This window comes from Tympanuchus pallidicinctus, unplaced genomic scaffold (genome assembly GCF_026119805.1).
Source record: "Tympanuchus pallidicinctus isolate F22 unplaced genomic scaffold, pur_lepc_1.0 scaffold8, whole genome shotgun sequence".
Taxonomy (NCBI): domain Eukaryota; kingdom Metazoa; phylum Chordata; class Aves; order Galliformes; family Phasianidae; genus Tympanuchus; species Tympanuchus pallidicinctus.
This window is the reverse complement of record NW_026294802.1, coordinates 30,102,942-30,119,629: the sequence shown is the minus strand read 5'-3', so window position 1 is coordinate 30,119,629 and position 16,688 is coordinate 30,102,942. Positions and strand designations below refer to the sequence as shown.

Here is a 16,688-nt window from a genome sequence, read left to right as displayed (position 1 = left end):
ATAAATATCATTGAAAGAAAGAAAAAATGTGGGCTTCCCTTTAGATTTATTTCCTTCAAGCTGAAGTAAAACTGAAATAACAGAAGGGCTTTAATGCAACCATCGTTTGATTTTGGAAGCAGCACTGAGAGAACAGTAGCAATCTTCATAGTTTTAAGAATCCCTAGTGGGATCAGTGCACAGTCCAAATTTCTAATCTTTTATTTCCTAAGTGAGTGAGTGTGGAACAAAAAGGTTATAAACTAGGAAAACTTCTCTCTCCTTAGAAAAGACATTCAGGATGCAACACTAAGCATTGATAAACCCCTTCCTTTTTGAGTCAAGACTATGGTAGCATTCAGTACAGTACTACTATACTACAAAGTGGTCTTGAAATTCTCTGTGCCTTCAAGGCCTTCATGGGTATGAGCACTTCTCTGGGAACCAGGGCGAACTTTTCCATGCCAAAAGCAAACCCTGTGCCCAGGTACGAAGCTGGACCTGATCTGGTTCTGTCACTAGGGATCAAACCCTCTACGGATGAAATCCCGGAGAGAATTTTGCCTCGCTTCTGCTTGACAGGAAAGAAGCTACGTGTTAGATTATAAACTTTACATCAAAGACTTTTTTATCCCTGTGTTCCTTCGCAGTGATTAGTGGGCTTGATTGCACTGGGGCCTGTGGGGTCTACAATAGCGCAAATAATGAATCATAAATAAACGACTTCCCAACCTTGCAAAAGGAAGCCAGGCAATTCGTTTATTTTAAATTGAGACTTCATCTCAGTGAAAAATGGTCCCCTCAGACTGGCTCGGCAGCTTCTGCAGCTGTCAGCTTGGTTTGCACCTTTAAAGAAAAAAAGGATCAGGGCACAGGGAGTAAAAATGGAAACAGATTCAGATTGTTCAATTTCCTGTTTGTTTAAATTTGTCCTTCACGACATGCAGATTCATCAAACTCCCTTCCCGGTGACTACTTCATTAGATTAGTTTAGTTAGGTATTCAGAGGGATTTTTATCTTCTGACTCATAAAATTCCTGTATTCCCCTAAGAATTTCCTGTGTCTGACTGGAATTTTATGTCTTTGTACTTTTAGTTGGACTCTTTGAAGGAGTTGCTTTCTAAATGACTCTGCTGTTGAGGTCTCCTAAAAGTTTCTGAAGAGCCAATTCAGAGGCTGATTTCTACTTTTCAAGGAAACAGATCTATGCCAGCACTTTACCTCTTAATGTTTTAATCAGTGATTTTCCTGGCTTTTTTAAACTCTTCCTTTCCTGACAGTATTTCCCCTGGCTGCCCATGCCCTTTCCAGGTGTCCACTTAAGAATATTTTTGTCCAATTCTGAAAATGCACCCCAGTGGCTCAGTCTTAAGAGTGTAGCTTGCAAGCCTGTCCCATCAGGTTTTCATCACTCACTTGCTATAAAGCAGAGAGCTAAGGTTACGAGTATATTGGACCATTTAGCAGTTGATGAGAAATGCCTTTGTATATCCCTTCCCTGTCTTTTTTTAGTCCTCTCCGAAGAGGGTGAAACCCAGGTTAGGCTGGAATTCCAGAGCCCTGGTGTGTTCTTTTTTTGAAAGGCTCAGTGAGTTGAGGATGATGCTTTTTGACGTGTGAGTTCCAGAAATTTATGGAGTGATTGTAGCGCAAATTGTCCTGCTTACACAAGAACTTTGTTGGTGTTTGTTTCCGTCCATGCGTAGCATGATGGTGCCTAGCTGCCATCCGGTATTGGGGTCAGGCGGCACGTTTGAATGTCTTTGAGCAAGTGGAGCTGATTTGGGAACCTGATGGGGTTTCACTGCAAGCTCAGATTTATTTGGCAAGGTGAAAGCTGTGAGGAAGCTTCACCACGCTGCTTTGGGAGACGAGGTATAACAGCCCAGGGTTGGAAAAGGAAAAGGAGGAAAAGGGGGAGAAGGAAAGAATCTGCTGTTGCTCGAGCTCTTGTTGGAGCCTCCTGGTGTGCCCCAGCCCTTTTTGGTCTCGCCCTGCCCTGTGCCCAGCGAGCCAAGCAGGCTCACTGCTCACTGGCTGGCTTGCGGACCTGTACTGCAGTGCAGACCTGTGGCAGCGAGGCGGTGAGGGGCGATAGTTACAGTCTGTTACAGACTGTTACATCAATTTCTCAAAGTTACAATTTTGGCATTTCGTAATGAGTGCAGGGGTCTGTGCTTCCGATGGGAAAAATTGATTATAGCAGGTTGCTGTATTCTTTATTTGGAGATCCAAACAGCAAGTTAATGATTCGATGTCAAGTTTTAAAGAGCTTTTCTGTGGCAGGAAGGGGACAAATCCAGTATATTGTATATCATCAGCTGTACATTGTGTAGGGGCATACTCTAACAGGAGTAACATTGAGGGGAGCCAGACAGTATCATGGCGCTGTTCGTTCCGAAAAGCTGGGTTGAAAAAGCAGAAAGAAATTGCTCACCAGTTCTATTTTCGCTGCCATTCCATCCACACATCTCTTCCAAATGGCACTTTGACTGGAGGCTGAGCTCACAGATCTCCTGAAAGCAGGGCTGGAAACCAGCTGGCAAGTGCACCCGTGCCGCGGGTACACTCACTGCGCAGGCAGCAGGTGGAGACACGAACAAAGCTAAAGCACTCTGGGATCCTCTACTGTGCAGCCTCGTTTGGTGGCACCGGCAGGGAACGAGTGGGGCCCCCTCTGGGGCTGCCACCCCCAAGCCAGAGTGGGGATGCCGGCTGGGGGCTGCTGGCAGCTGCCCAGCCCCGGCAGGATACATCTCCCACTCGGAGTGGGGCTGTCCGCAGTTTGCTGCTCCGGAATGTGGAGCCAGTGGGATATTTTTACATGGTGTTTTCTGACCTCTGCTTTCTTGGACAGTTCAAAACAGGGGGAATGGCAGGAATATCTTCAGCAGCTGCTATACGTCAGCTTTTTCCTCCAGAGTTGATGGTCTGAGTGCATTTTCTTTGCTCTTCTTCCTTTTGCTCTTTCCGGCATAACACAGTCTATCTCATTTCAGCCGAAACAAAGCTCTTTCACTTGTCACTTTTGTATGTGTGGGGAAGCTCTTTGGTGGAGCTGATCTGTGTATTTGGTGATTTTTGTGATGCCACCAGGAACAGAGGTTTCTTTTCTTTCTTCCTTATTTCCCAAGAATCAGTTGAATGGGTACACTGGGTCCAACTGTGTGTAGCAACATGAAGAAAGCAGTTGCGCTATAAACTGCCTGTGTCTGATGGTAGCTGGGAGGGTGTCTATGGAGCAAATGTGGGTAACCAAAGCATTAATAACTCATAGGAGGTAATTCTCAAAAAGGACTTCAGTGTTTTCACTTGGAAGACAGACCCTTGTGTTGTCCAGAGCGTCCCAGTGCCAGACACATCTGATGGCTGACCTGTGTATCAAACTTGCTGTGTCAGGCCAGTGGCCTTAATGCAACCCATACTGAGTGCATCTCTTGAAAGACCACCTTTCCGCTTCAGCATCTTGCCTCTTCCAATCTTCTCCTGCACGTTGGCTCATTTCCTTTTCACTGATTCTCTCTAAAATTTCTCGTATTTCTCCTCTTGCTTATTGCATCATATTTCTTTTCCAAGCCAATTATTCCTTCTAAGGTGTATTTTAGGGTAGTGTAAGAGAAAACAAGACCCTGAAGTGAGCTGGATGTTTATAAACCAACATTATTTGTTTGAAAAAAACATGTAGTGAATATGATTGACTTCCGCTGTGATGGTCTGTTCTTTACCTCATTACAAATGCTATTAGCTTAGGTTGAAAATGAATTCTGTATCTTCATAATTTATATACAGTTGTGTTTGTTCTGTTTTATTTTTTTTTTATTGTTATCCAAACCAAAAAATATAGTAGAATCTGTTAAAAAAATAAGATAAAGGATGCAATCATGTAAGGAATAGCGTGGGCAAATATGAGAGGCCTATGTGTAGTTTGGTCTGTGCCCAGGTGGTTCCACAGGCATGTTGGGCTTCCCCCAGCACAGCATTAAGGAGAAGTGCTCCTCATGAAGTTTGTTTCAAGCAGTTTGCCAGGCTGCTTCTTTCCTTGGTCTGTGTCATAGAGTATGGCTGTGAAAAGTTTTTCTTTGAAATCTTTTCCTGAAAGAAAATGCCAGGTTTAGTACAAAGGGCATGCTTTGCTTCAGGAACCGTAACAGAAAGCAAAGCAGAAGGTGAACATTATAATCTAAAATATGAACTTTTCCATTGCAGTAGTTTCAGTTTTCAGAATTTTTCAAAGTACAGTTGAAGTTTTTCATAGAAAAAAGAAAAAGGGTGTGTGGGGGTGTGTGTACACATGTATATTGTTTTTGTCAGGCTTTTCTGTGGGGAAAGGTCTTTATTCTCTAGTCAACATTATTACTTACCTCCTTTTGTTTGCACAAGAGGTTGTTAAAAAGATTTAAACCTCTCCCCAAGCCAACACTAACTCCGAACAAACTAACCCCACAAATCATTCCCTTTCTCTTCTTTTAGGACTTCATGCACTGCCTTTTGCTGTTGCATCCTTTGGTGCAGCAAAGGGTACGATCACACTCCCTGGGCCTGGGTGGCCCTTGCTGTGGTCAGTCCGTGTGTGGCTCCCAGGTGAAGCAAGGCCTCAGGGCTGGCTCCTCATGGGGTCTGGCTGGCCTGGAGCTCCTTAGGCACGTCCCTATGCTGGAAATGCATCTGTTGTAAGGACTGAGTTGAAAATCTGTAATATAGAGCAGAGAGGAGGGGGCTGTTCCCCACCACTCTCAGTGCCATCAGAAGGATCCTACCCCACCTCTTGTTCCATGGCCAAAGACCTTTGCAGCACAGCTGGCATTTGTGGCTCCACTTTCACCCTGCTGCTCCTTGCACCCTGAGCAGCCTTTGCCTGCTGCCAACTGCCCCCCATATCGGCCCAGACAAATATTTCCTTGCTGGCTGAGAGTATGATGTCCTTCCTCAGTTATTTGTGACCAAATTCCCTTACCAAGGCATCTCATTCAGTATCTAAAGTAAACAGAAAAAAGGGAGCCTTTGTCTTTCTTTAGTTTTTCATCAGTGTAATAACTCTTCCCCTTGTTTCAGAGCTTTAGAACTGCACTGAGGGCCTGTTTGTCCTGCTGTATTGAGGAAGGCCTGTGTGCTGCAGCACACGCTGATATGGGCATGGTAGTCAGCAGGAGTATCACTCCAAAAGGAAGACAGTGAAGGCTGCAGCTTTTTTTCTTTTTCTTTTTCTTTTTCTTTTTCTCTTTCTTTTTCTTTTTCTTTTTCTTTTTCTTTTTCTTTTTCTTTTTCTTTTTCTTTTTCTTTTTCTTTTTCTTTTTCTTTTTCTTTTTCTTTTTCTTTTTCTTTTTCTTTTTCTTTTTCTTTTTCCTTTTCTTTCTTTTCCTTTTCCTTTTCCTTTTTCCTTTTCTTTTTTTTTCTTTTTCTTTTTCTTTCTCTTTTTCATTAAAACCAATTTTCTGTTAGAAATCAACTTCTGGAGTTACAGTTTTTCTGTGTAACTGAGTTCTGACCATTCTTCACAAACTTTATTTCCCAGACATGTGCAACAACGTGACAGGAAAATATTTCAGCAGTCTAACAACAAATTGTGGATGTTCATTACTTGAAACACCCCGTGACAAATTTTTTAAATGTGTACTTCATCTGCAACTGCTGCTCGTTTCAGTGCCGGATGCTGATAATTACAGAGTTGCATTTGTTGTCCTGTGTTTTGCTGGGTTTTGTTGTTTGTTTTTGTGTGCTTTTTATTTTTTTTACTTTCTCTGTGAACATACTCCATTACGGTTGTGATTTTCGTCAAGTCATTTCTATTGGAAAGCTTGCCTTCTACACTGTTATCCCGATTTACTTTTGCTTGAAAGTTTCTGTTATTTTGGTGAATTGTGCAGATAACTCATAAGAATAGAGATTTCAAGATACTTTGTGATACATATATTTGTTGGAAGGAAAATAAAAACACTTACTGAAAGTTGAATGTTTTGGAGTGAGGTTACTAGGTCACCAGTAAATTTTAGAAACTATTTGAGACATTTCTTAGTGGCATTTTAAAATTATAGCTTAAGGTTATGCTGCCTTACATGATTCTGCTTGGCTCCTTTGATGCTGAAGATCTACAACTGACTTATGTGTAAGATATATTTTTAAAAACATTACCCGTGATTTAAAGTAACAAGAGACACTGTTCAGATGAGGGGAGAAAGCCATCCTTTGGGAGGAAGTGAGTTAGGTTCAGTAGTTTTGTTGAACCTGAACCAAGAAAGAAACGATTTGTAACTCAATCTTTGCAGGAGGACTTGAGGAAGATCCCAGCTTCTGCCTACCTGTTGATTTTAACAGCAGCCCAGATGCTGGAGATGTCAAAAGTATTTTAGAGGAAGGCTCTAAAGCGGCCAATTTATATTTAGCAGTATTTTAGAAATCAGGAAGAGGACTAAGGAAGCAATTGTGGCAGCAGCTGTATTGTGATACAGTTATTAATTGCTGAAGTGAGCAGGCCCTATGCTTTCATTGCTCAAGAAACGTCAGAGTCAGTCTCATTCTGAGAAATTCAGATGCCAAATGAAATTCTAGATGTGAAGTTTCAGATCTTCCCTAACAATCACTTTAAAGAAATATAACCTTCTCCCACTAACAAAGAAGTGGATCTGGATTGCATGTACTGTTTCACATGAAAGTGAAAAAGACCAAATTTATGATTCCTACTTCTTTGTTTCCCCTGTGAGAAGCACAACCTAAAATACAACAGCAACAACAACAACAAAAACCCGCCCAGATTGTGATAGTTTGGTGAAACATGTTTTTAGGAATTCAATTGCTTTGTAAAATTCCATTTGCATATTATTCTGTCAGAGTGATACTTGCCATACTTACCTGTCATGCTAGCCAAACTTTCCTGGTAAGAGAGAGACAGTGTGCTAGAGACGAGCCTTATCTTTATTTTTCTTTCCAAAATTAAGATGTGTTTTATCTTTGTCTTCTCCCCAACCTAGCTATCACTCCAGTGCTCTGCATGTTCTGCATGCTGTCCTTAAGCCTGGATGATGCTAGAAAGGACCCATGTTTTCTTTCTCATGAAATATGTATCCAGTGTGCAGCCGTTTGCTGGTGAACATGAATGTTTCTCTGCCTGAGTCTGTTTCTAGCTACACTTGGGTAAATTAAATGGACCTCCACTGAAAGTAGTGTTACCTGACAGTAAAGCATTTGTAAGTATGTATATTTATTATGCATTCATCATCATGGAGATACTATGAAAAAACCCAGCATATTATGAAAAATAACCCTGTATTTGCATTCTACATAATAGGAATATGTCACTTTGTAGTTCTGCGTTAAAATTGTATGTGAGAAGTTACAGCTGTGGATGCCTGCATCTTTCAGATTCCGTTTCAATAAACCTGTGAGAAAGAAAGTGAAGGCCTCTCAACTTTACAGCAATTTCAAAGCAGAAGCTTTATTACCTCCTTTTTTTTTTTAAAAGTCCTATATGCTTCATGCTTTTACACAGACATAGCTTTCTCAATGAAGATAAATGATGATACTCTACCTTAAAAAGCCTTTGGGTTTTCATCAATCCGCATTAGGTTAAAAGGGAATCAGAATTCTAAAAATACAGCACATCAGAGAAACGAGGTATTTTTCAGGTCAAGGTCCCCTTTTCCATCTGGTGCCATTTGGTAGTTCTAACATCTTCCATCTCCCCCTACTTCTCCATCTGTAAATAACTCACTGAAGTAAATGCTTGGAATAATTACAGTAAAGAATGATAAAATGCAGGTTGAACTTTGGGTCTCTTTGGGTTCTAAAATGAAAAACATAACTACTGACATCACAGTTATTAAAAGACTATGGAGGTCTCCGGTCAGCAGGTGTATGAAATGGGAATAATGTCAGAGCACTAGATGCTTTGAGATCACAATTGTACTGTTCAAAAAAACAAACGTCAAAAGGAGTATTAGTTCATTAGAGGGGAAAAATAGCCTAGCAGGGCTGATTTTCAAAAGCAGCCTGCCGTTTTGCTTCTGCAAGTAATTATAGGCTCATATTTTAACAGTTAGATGTCTAAGTGCTTGCATCCATTTATTAGGATGTTGGAGATCTAAGTACAGTAAAATGCGTGCAAACGTGCAAAATTGGAAGGATGATTGAGATGCTTCTAAAATTGATCAGTCAATCAACAGCTAGACTGTTCCAAATGTTTACAGAACAAAATGTCTTTCTGAGGTCAACATTGTCCTGGAGAAGCCAACGAGACAAAGGTGCTGTAGAATTTCCTGTGTTAACATGAATGAGACAGCCTGCTCCGGCTGGGGCTTCGTTCTTCTGCCAAGAGTACACAGGAGATGCTAGATGTTTGGCACATGGAATGCTGTAGCTGCCTTAATCAGGCATTGCCACGACTTAGGCATGTCAGTTTAAGGAGATGATCTTAGTTTATCTGCTATCTGGACTGCCACATGATGGTTGCCCATGTTGTCATGATACCCACCTTGTGCCAGCTGCCCATAACATGCCCACCTTAGGTGGCTCACTGGTAGCACCATCTCAGTCAGGTATCTTGAATAAGTCTGACCATGAGAAAGATGCCTCTTTCAAACAATTTGAAACCCTATCACCAGGGCTGCAAAAGTGTCATTCATCATAGGCTACCAGAAACAATACTTCTCTTCCTTCTTGTTCCTCACTTCTGCTGCCCAAGGCAGTATCACACAATTTCTACTCTGAAGAAGATATTCTTTGATGACGAGGTAAGAATGGCTGTCTACTCTTTGCCAGAACAAAGCCCATCATGAGGAATAAAAGATTTTGTTTTGGTGAGGAGTATGGGGTGAATTTTATGAATGCTGCACAGCTTTTATGAAACATTTGGGGAATGTAACGAAATGAGAAAGAATGGGATGTGACTTGGTATGTATGATGCCCTGTAGCATGAGATCTCTTCTATTACTCATGCAGGATGGAGTGGAAAAGATCTGTCAGTGATGTTCAGTTTCCAGATGGCTTTCACTTAGGTACTTGACAAAATAAAACATCATTCCTTTATTTGGTGTATTTTAGGTCTAATAAAGCATACCTGCTATATCTGAATAACCGTTCATCTGCATGTCTGGCTTAATGTACCAGAAACTGACCATTGGGACATAATGGTCTGATTCCTGCATAAAGGGTCACTACAGTAAACACAAGCACAACAGACTCTTGCTTTATATTGCCAGTATGATGTAAAATGATTGTGAAAATAAGAATGATCCCATTCTAAATATCTATAATGTGATAAGAATTGCTGACCATTCTAGTGTCATATGTTCCCTCAGACTAAACTTTACATTCAGGGATATATGTATGCACAAAGCTGAGCTGTTCTTCGCAAGAGAAATTGTGCAAATGTCATTTGAAGTTGTTCACTCAGCTGGGAGATCCCCTCTCTGCTCCATCCTGTCTCCTGCAATTACCCTTTGCCCCTTTCCTCCTGCAGCTATTTCTTCCTGGCTGTCACAGTTTACCATCCTTCAAACAGCAGCACTTCTGCTCCTGCTGCCCATCAGATGTGCTGAGCCAGATCCGACAGACGGTCATAACCTGTGGAGGTTTGGGACTAGACACCACCATTTTTAAAGGGTCTTCTCAAGAGCTCCATCTCAACTGCTCTAAGGATTACTGTTTCTCCTAGTAGAAGCAGAAGAGATTCAAAATTATCTCCTTCCAACCCATTCCTGCTTCAGTGCAGAAGTGTTTGCCCAGCCAAACAGCCTTCAGGGGCAGGCCAGAGTGCTCCTGTACAGTCAGCAACAGTCTAAAGTAGAGAGTCAGCCATGTTGCAGCCTTACAGCAGGAAGGAACAGGCACTGGAAGGGAAGGAGTGGCTGACAGTAGCCAGTGGGATAGCAGGAAAGATTGTCGGGGGCTTGCAAGGGCGGTCCACTACTGGGTCATTCACCACTTGTGAAGAAAGAGTGAGCATATGAAAAACCTACAGGAATCTAATTGGTTTTCCAATGTCACTGGGTATTGCCTGATGTACTGGCAAGCAGATTGCTTCCACAGCTTGTTCCTGGCAGCTTTTATAGTAGAAGAGATGGTCAGAGAAGGCTTAGCAAACTGTCAAATGGGTTTTTCACTTTAGGTCTGAAGAGGGGAAATGGGACAGCAGAAGGGGATTGATTTTCCGGTGAGATCAGCTCCCCAACTTGGTGAGCAGTTTGTTTGTTGTCTCATCAGGGTTGACTGACAGAGTGTTTCACAGTGCCCTCAAGAACATTTCCGTCCCAAGGTTTGCCCAGGTTTCGGTCAGCCCTCATGGAGTTACCAGTTTGTCCCAGTGCCCAATGAGCCTGGTGCCTAATCCGCAGTGGAGAAACAGCATGACTGAGAATTGAAGGTTTGCACCATGGTGGCACAGGCTGCTTCCTAGTCCCTGCCTCGGGGAACACATGTGGCAATGGTAGAGTCTTTGGAACACGTGTCATGTGTAGAATGAGGCTGAAGTCACTCCACTTGGGTCCAAAGGCTTCTTTAGGAGGAGCTTGACAATTTATATGGGTTTCAGATGACTTCATTTTTTAAAAGTGCATGGAATGTATCCAAAGCAAATAATTTTTTTTTTCTGTGCTGAATGGGAAGACCAAAAGGAAAAGCCTGGAGAAAGGAGGATGGATGGTCTTTCTTTAATGTCAAAGCTGACATAAACACATCTCCTCCAAACTCTTCTCACAAGATAATTTTCTCAGCAAGACACAGATTGCTTCAATCTCTGTGTAGCAGCCTTTGAAGCTTCCCCCTTGTTGCCGTTGTGGAGGAGGGAGGGTTGCCTTTGAGGATTTCTGCAGCACTGCAGTGTTCCTCCTCCAAATGCTTTCACATGATGAGATAGCTGGTTGCTCCAAGCAGCTCTGTCTTTGGGAATTCTCTGCCATCATATGAGGGCAAACTGAGAAGTAGGCAATGTCTGGTTTGCAAAATATTTAAATTTCGGTAACTAAAATGTTTCATTAAAAATATTCTGACCAGCTCTCTGTAAAACCTCAATTTTCATTAGACAGAGACCCAGCTAAGGAGATGATGAATGATGTTGGAGAGGTGCCACCGATTAAGAGGCATCAATTTTTCTGTCAACAGGATAAGCCCTTCTTCATAACTTGTCATATGTTTGTTCCTTTTCTGTTTGTGAAGGTATTTGTTTGGCAGGGCTATTTTGCATGAGGGGAAGAACTTATAAATTGTTTTTTTACGGTTGTCATTGCTGCATTGAGTTCCTGTCTTGTGGGATATTTTCCCTGTTCAGAGTTCTTGCACTCCGGTCTGTCTGCTGTCTGCTATTCTCCCATCTGCAATACTTTTGGGAAAAATAATGACTCCACTTCTGCAGTGAGTTCCGGGAGGGGAAACACTTGTGATATTAGTAGGCTCCTGGGGAGCACAGGACTTGGGACCTGCAGTGCCTTCAGGCTTCAGGCTCAGGAATGCTGCTGTATATGTACAGAGGTTCCTAAAAGGGAGAGAGAAATGCATTTTTGAGCATTTTTTTCTTAAAATTGTATGACTACTTTACTTGCATCCTACTAAATGTATTCTGTATTTAATGGCTTAAGGTACAACTGAAGACATATAGTTATCTTTTTCAGTTTACACATTTTCCTTACCCTCATTTAGACAGCTTCCACATCTTCTTTTACTGAATAGGAAATTTTACTTCTGTTACTCATGGGAAGCTGTATGCATCCTTTACTCATCTGCATGCAGTGATTCACAACTGCTGCTATTTGTTAATAGCTTATTGCATTATATGAAATCATCTGTAGCAAATGCTTAGCAGATACTAGAAGAACAAACAAGGAAGTTCCCTCTGCATGGACATATGTGTAATACACAGAGAGCAAGAGTTATCTGTGTGTGTTGCAATATTTGGCAGGAGACTGAATGAGAGGGAGGCATATCTGGTGGGATTTCGGATGGGCCCTGGTGGATGTTGACATGACCCTAAGGCCTATCAGGTCCTTATGTGGGAACTCAGCTTCAGGAAATGGTGCGTATGATGACATTTTCCGAGGTGGTCAGCACCACTGCAGCCACATTCTGAAGAGCAGCACCTCTCACCGTGTAAAAGGAAGTTCCAAAAGCTGAGAAGCAAGGGTGAGGAGAGGGCTGTCTGGAGCCCTTGGTCCTCTCAAGAGCAGGGATGGGGACAGGAGCAGTGGCATAACATGCAGAGAAGATCATTAAACAGGTTAAGGTTGGAAGCAGTCTGGGCCGTAGTAACAATGCCCTGGTTGAGTTTCTGATCTTGAGGAATATGGGCCTGACAAAGATCCTGAACACCAGGAGAGCAAAATTCTGGCTGTTTAAGGAATTATTGGATGAGATACCTTGTCCTTAGGGAAATAGGAACAGATCAGGAGAGTTAGAACTAGATTAACTTTCAGGTTCCTTCTAACCCAAGCCATTCTATGATTCTATGACTAGTTTTTGAGGGGTGGCTTAAAAGTTATACCTAATATGCATCTACTGGTATAGAATTGCTTTTCGCTCGTGTTTTGTGTTGATGATGAGACTGAATCTGGCTTACCTGACCACTTTCTTTTCTGAACTAAGTGATGTGTGAGAATCTCTGTAGAGATACAAGACGGACAGCTAGAGTCAGCTTAATAAAGATTTTGTATTTAGAGAAAAATTTTCCAAAATGCTTACATGGTTTGTGACCTAAAATCTCCATTTCTGTATTTCTAGGCTCTGGAATTAAGTGAACATTTTTCAAAGTGTGATTATATCTCTGCTTTTTAGAATTCCATCTTCTGCCACATATACTTACCTTGTTCCTCTTTTCCAGGTTGGCCTTCCTTCTATGATGTGATCAGTCCCGATACAATTACTCTCACTGATGATTTTTCCTATGGGATGCATCGGATTGAAATATCCTGCAGTCAGGTTAGTTTATAGCACACAAAGACCATTCTGATGGCAAAGGCTGCAAAAATCATTACAGCTTGCTGTATTTTCTCTAAGATTTGCAAACCTTTCAGTTCCATTAAATAGTAATCATTGTAAGAGAGCACAATGGGCCGTAGGTATAACAGCTGGGTGGAATGACTGAAGGCACAAAGGGCTTGTTGGAATGCACGTTGTTGTCTGGTGTGAGATTTAACAGAGCAGATGTAAATGGCCAGGCTTGGTGCTGAATCTACAGAAATTGTATTCCTGAAGAGGGTCCTTTCAAAGGAGCTTCTGCGCCTGGCCGACCTCCTCCACATGTGAGCAGCCAGGATGGAAGCTGGAAACAGTGGAGCAACTGCCTGTGTGCTGATTCCATCACTGCACATTACCGTGCAGCAGCACTAAGTCAGCCCCAGCACACATTCCCAGCACAGTCCATCCTGTCTGCCGTAATAATGAAGTCAGTAGTCATTCACATCACGCCCAAATTTTCCGTTATCTGTCTTGTTCTGCTTGCTCTCACCCTTTGTGCTGCTCTGCAAAGGGAACAGTGCAGCCATTGCCTAACAGAGGCACTCGGCAGATGCACCCAGCAGCTTGCAGCCCGTGCCCCATGCACCCACTTTCCTCCTAAGAGAAGCAGGGCTTCCTTTGGGCCGTGAGAACTTGCTGTGCTCTTTCCAGACAGCAGTGCTGGTAGGATAACTGATTTCAATGCTGATGATACACGTTGCTGATGAACAACATGTCTTTACATGTTGATCAGTTCTCATATAGGAATGCTCAAAGTGAGTTAGGAAGCTTCCTGAAGAGAGGCAAGATCATCTTTATTTGGAGAATCCACTAACTTCACTCTGGGTAGAGGGTCTGGCCCAATATATTTATGGCCAAATCAGCATATCTTGTGCACAGTTCTATAGTTTTTACAGTAAAGCTATTGTTTAGGAGATCTGTTTAACGCTTTTGGAACATCCATTTGCCTATATTCCCTAACAAGGTAGCAACAGGACTACAGGATGGGAGTCTCTTGCTTCATCAGTAATTACTGGAGTAATCAAAAATGTAACTTACTTTCTTCACCTCTCCTTAGGGCTGAACAGTGCTAAAATAAGCGTGCTGCCAGCTTGCTGAACATGTGTCTGCCAACACCCTTCAAGAGATGGCTGCAGCTCCTGGGGTCACTGGAGCAAAGCCCAAGGCAGCCTGTGGTCAGGACATGGAATCTGGGAATATCATTTGCCTGTTGCCAAACAAAACTAGCAGACCTGAGACCATCAGTATTAGCAGCAGTCGCCGTAAACAGAGCAACATACAGACACCATAAACTTAGAGCAAAACCAAAAACAGAATGTACAGTGTTAAGAAAAAAATGCAACCAAAGTCGCTATATAATCCACTGGCAGCATGTGATCAGTTCTGCCAGCTTCCTCGTGCAGTAACCCCACAGAATCAAGTCACACAGGAAAATAGCTCAAAGAGTGGTGAACATCTTTGCAGCCACTGCTCAGCACAAGTTAATACCACCGCATTGTGTATCCATAACAAAACCATTTCCTCTCCTCCTCAGAGCCGTCGGAATGTGAATCACACGTGCAGCTGCAAAGAAAGGCACAACTTTACTGCAGCTTGGAAATGCACGGGATTGATATGGCAGGCCTTAGTGAAACAGAAGGGAAGCACCCTAACCTACAACCAAGCCCTTATTAATCTTTTGCAGATGAAAATGTAGTTGCTTTTTCTTTCAAAGTCCTTTCACCTCTCTGAGAGAGTAAGAAACATCTTTTAATCTCCTCCGCAATAGAAAGTGTACAGTAGGGGAAAATGGCTGCAATATACAGCAATGACATCTGTTGGCTTATCCTAAAAATAACTTTTTGGAAACATGTTACCTTACCCTGGATGAATTTAAAAGGTCAATTTTTAGTGGCAGGTGGAATTTAATTGCAAATGCATTTGAGGAATAATGTAAACTTGTTTGCAGCTCTCTTTTTTTTCTCTTTCCTGCTTGAGAGTTCCTTCCCCTGAGGTCTCCCTTGCTATTATTTGTACCTGTAAGAATCAATAAAGTTTTGTAGTTGCAGAAGAGTTGTTTGCACATTGCTAGCTCAGAATGGGTTGCAGCAGCTGACTGCAAGCTGCTCTCTGCAACTCCTGGCAGCATATTAGAACCAGGAGGCTGGAGATCCAAGCATACTGACAGCTAGCAGCAGCCCCCCCTTTCCTGCTCCTAAACACATAGTTCAGATGCTTCACTCCAACCATGTCACCGTCCCAGTGCGTTCTGCCAAGGGTATTTGTGCATAAGGCCTCAACAGATGATTGTTGCTTCTGGGGAGGCTTTGCAGTACGCCCTAGAAAAATGGTTGGCACCTATTGTGCATGGAGAGGACAGCAAAATCAATTCATCCTTTGTGCTCTCAGCTGAGGGCCAGGGTTCTTATGCTGCGATACAAAGGATTGAATTACGTTTCTTTTCAGGGCAGATGAGTTATAGAGTCCTCTACAGAGAGAATCGCCACATAAATTTTTGGTGAGGGGTAATCTCAAAAGGTAACAAATTTTGCAGTAATCCAACCCTGGTGTGATTCTGCCAGCACAAGAAGGTGTAATGCGACTACCTTGAACTCGAGCACAGCTTTTCAGGTTTTGTGAGGAAAGCCTTTTTGATAGATTGTCTCCCTAGTCTATATGTTTGTGAGTATATTATTCCTGCAGACTGTTTCTCTCTATGGTTTCTCTTCTTCTGTTTCTGTCCAATGGAGAGGGAATGATTTATCTTCAGGCAAATGTTAATCTGGAAAAGATCTGTTTAACACTTCTAGGCAGGAGGTTTTGAAGCATTCTTCCTCGAAATGATTTAATTAGATGCTGAGCATTTAGAAAAATGCTCTCTCTGGGACACTAAGTTTCTTAGATTTTTTTCTGAGGTATGGAACAGCTTTAATCAAAGTGAAATGCCTCATTGTGAGAGACTCCGCTTGTAGAAACTCCTCAGGTTTTCTGTCCAAGCTGCCTTAAGAAGGGCCTCCTTCTTAGGGAAGCGTAAAGGAAAATGAAGTAAGGGCTGGAGAATGGAAGAGAAGGTTGCAAGACAGTGATCTAGAAAAACAAGCTTTGTCTTCTGTAATACCCCTGCAACTTTTCTTTGCCTTTTCCTATTTTCCTTGTTTTTTCTTACATCATTGCAAAGTCCTGCTGGGCTACGGTGCTCCCTCTGCTTGTCTGTGAGATCTGGGAGCCTGCTCTGGGATGTAGAGGTTGGGGCTGCAGGTCCTGAGGATTTCTGTGGGCTGCCATTAACCAGAAGCATTTTTGTCTCTCCTAGCTGCCCTGAAAGCTTCAGTCTGCTGAGAGTATAACCTGAAGCCAAGACTCTACCTGCTTTTGCAGGCCTCCTTGTTACTGCTTTGATGAATTAAAAGCAGTAACAGCAGGAGCACATTAGCAGCACATTAACTGCAGGGTAGAAAGTTGCCATCACTAACTCATTCACCATTCAGAGTAATCAGTAGTGCCTCTCTGCATTTGGGATGCTGTGAATTAATTAAATGTTAAGAATAATTGGCACTCCCTAATTTTTGCTGTCTGACTGTGAGCCTGCTAACAGCTCTGTGATCTCAGTTACATCATTCCAGCTCTCACTGAGATCAGCCATTGACTTGAAAGGCGAAGGCTCTTTAGGAAAGCAGCATGACTTTCCTGTTGAAGATAAATATTTCTCCAGTGCAACCTTTTATTTTTTTTTTTTTTATTTCTCGTGGCAGAATGTAAAAATGAACTTGTGGAATTTAAGTGAATAATTATA

The 16,688-nt window shown here is 42.3% G+C and overlaps 1 protein-coding gene across 7 annotated transcripts in view; it reads left to right on the top strand.

Annotated features, from left to right (window-relative positions):
- The window catches only part of MSRB3 (methionine sulfoxide reductase B3), an 83,912-nt gene that overhangs the window by 63,638 nt on the left and 3,586 nt on the right, over nt 1–16,688 (top strand). For all 7 annotated transcript variants that reach the window (XM_052669326.1, XM_052669324.1, XM_052669322.1 and 4 more), the window contains one exon: nt 12,780–12,877. In XM_052669326.1, the coding sequence (XP_052525286.1) occupies nt 12,780–12,877 (98 nt within the window). The remainder of the gene's footprint in view (nt 1–12,779; nt 12,878–16,688) is intronic.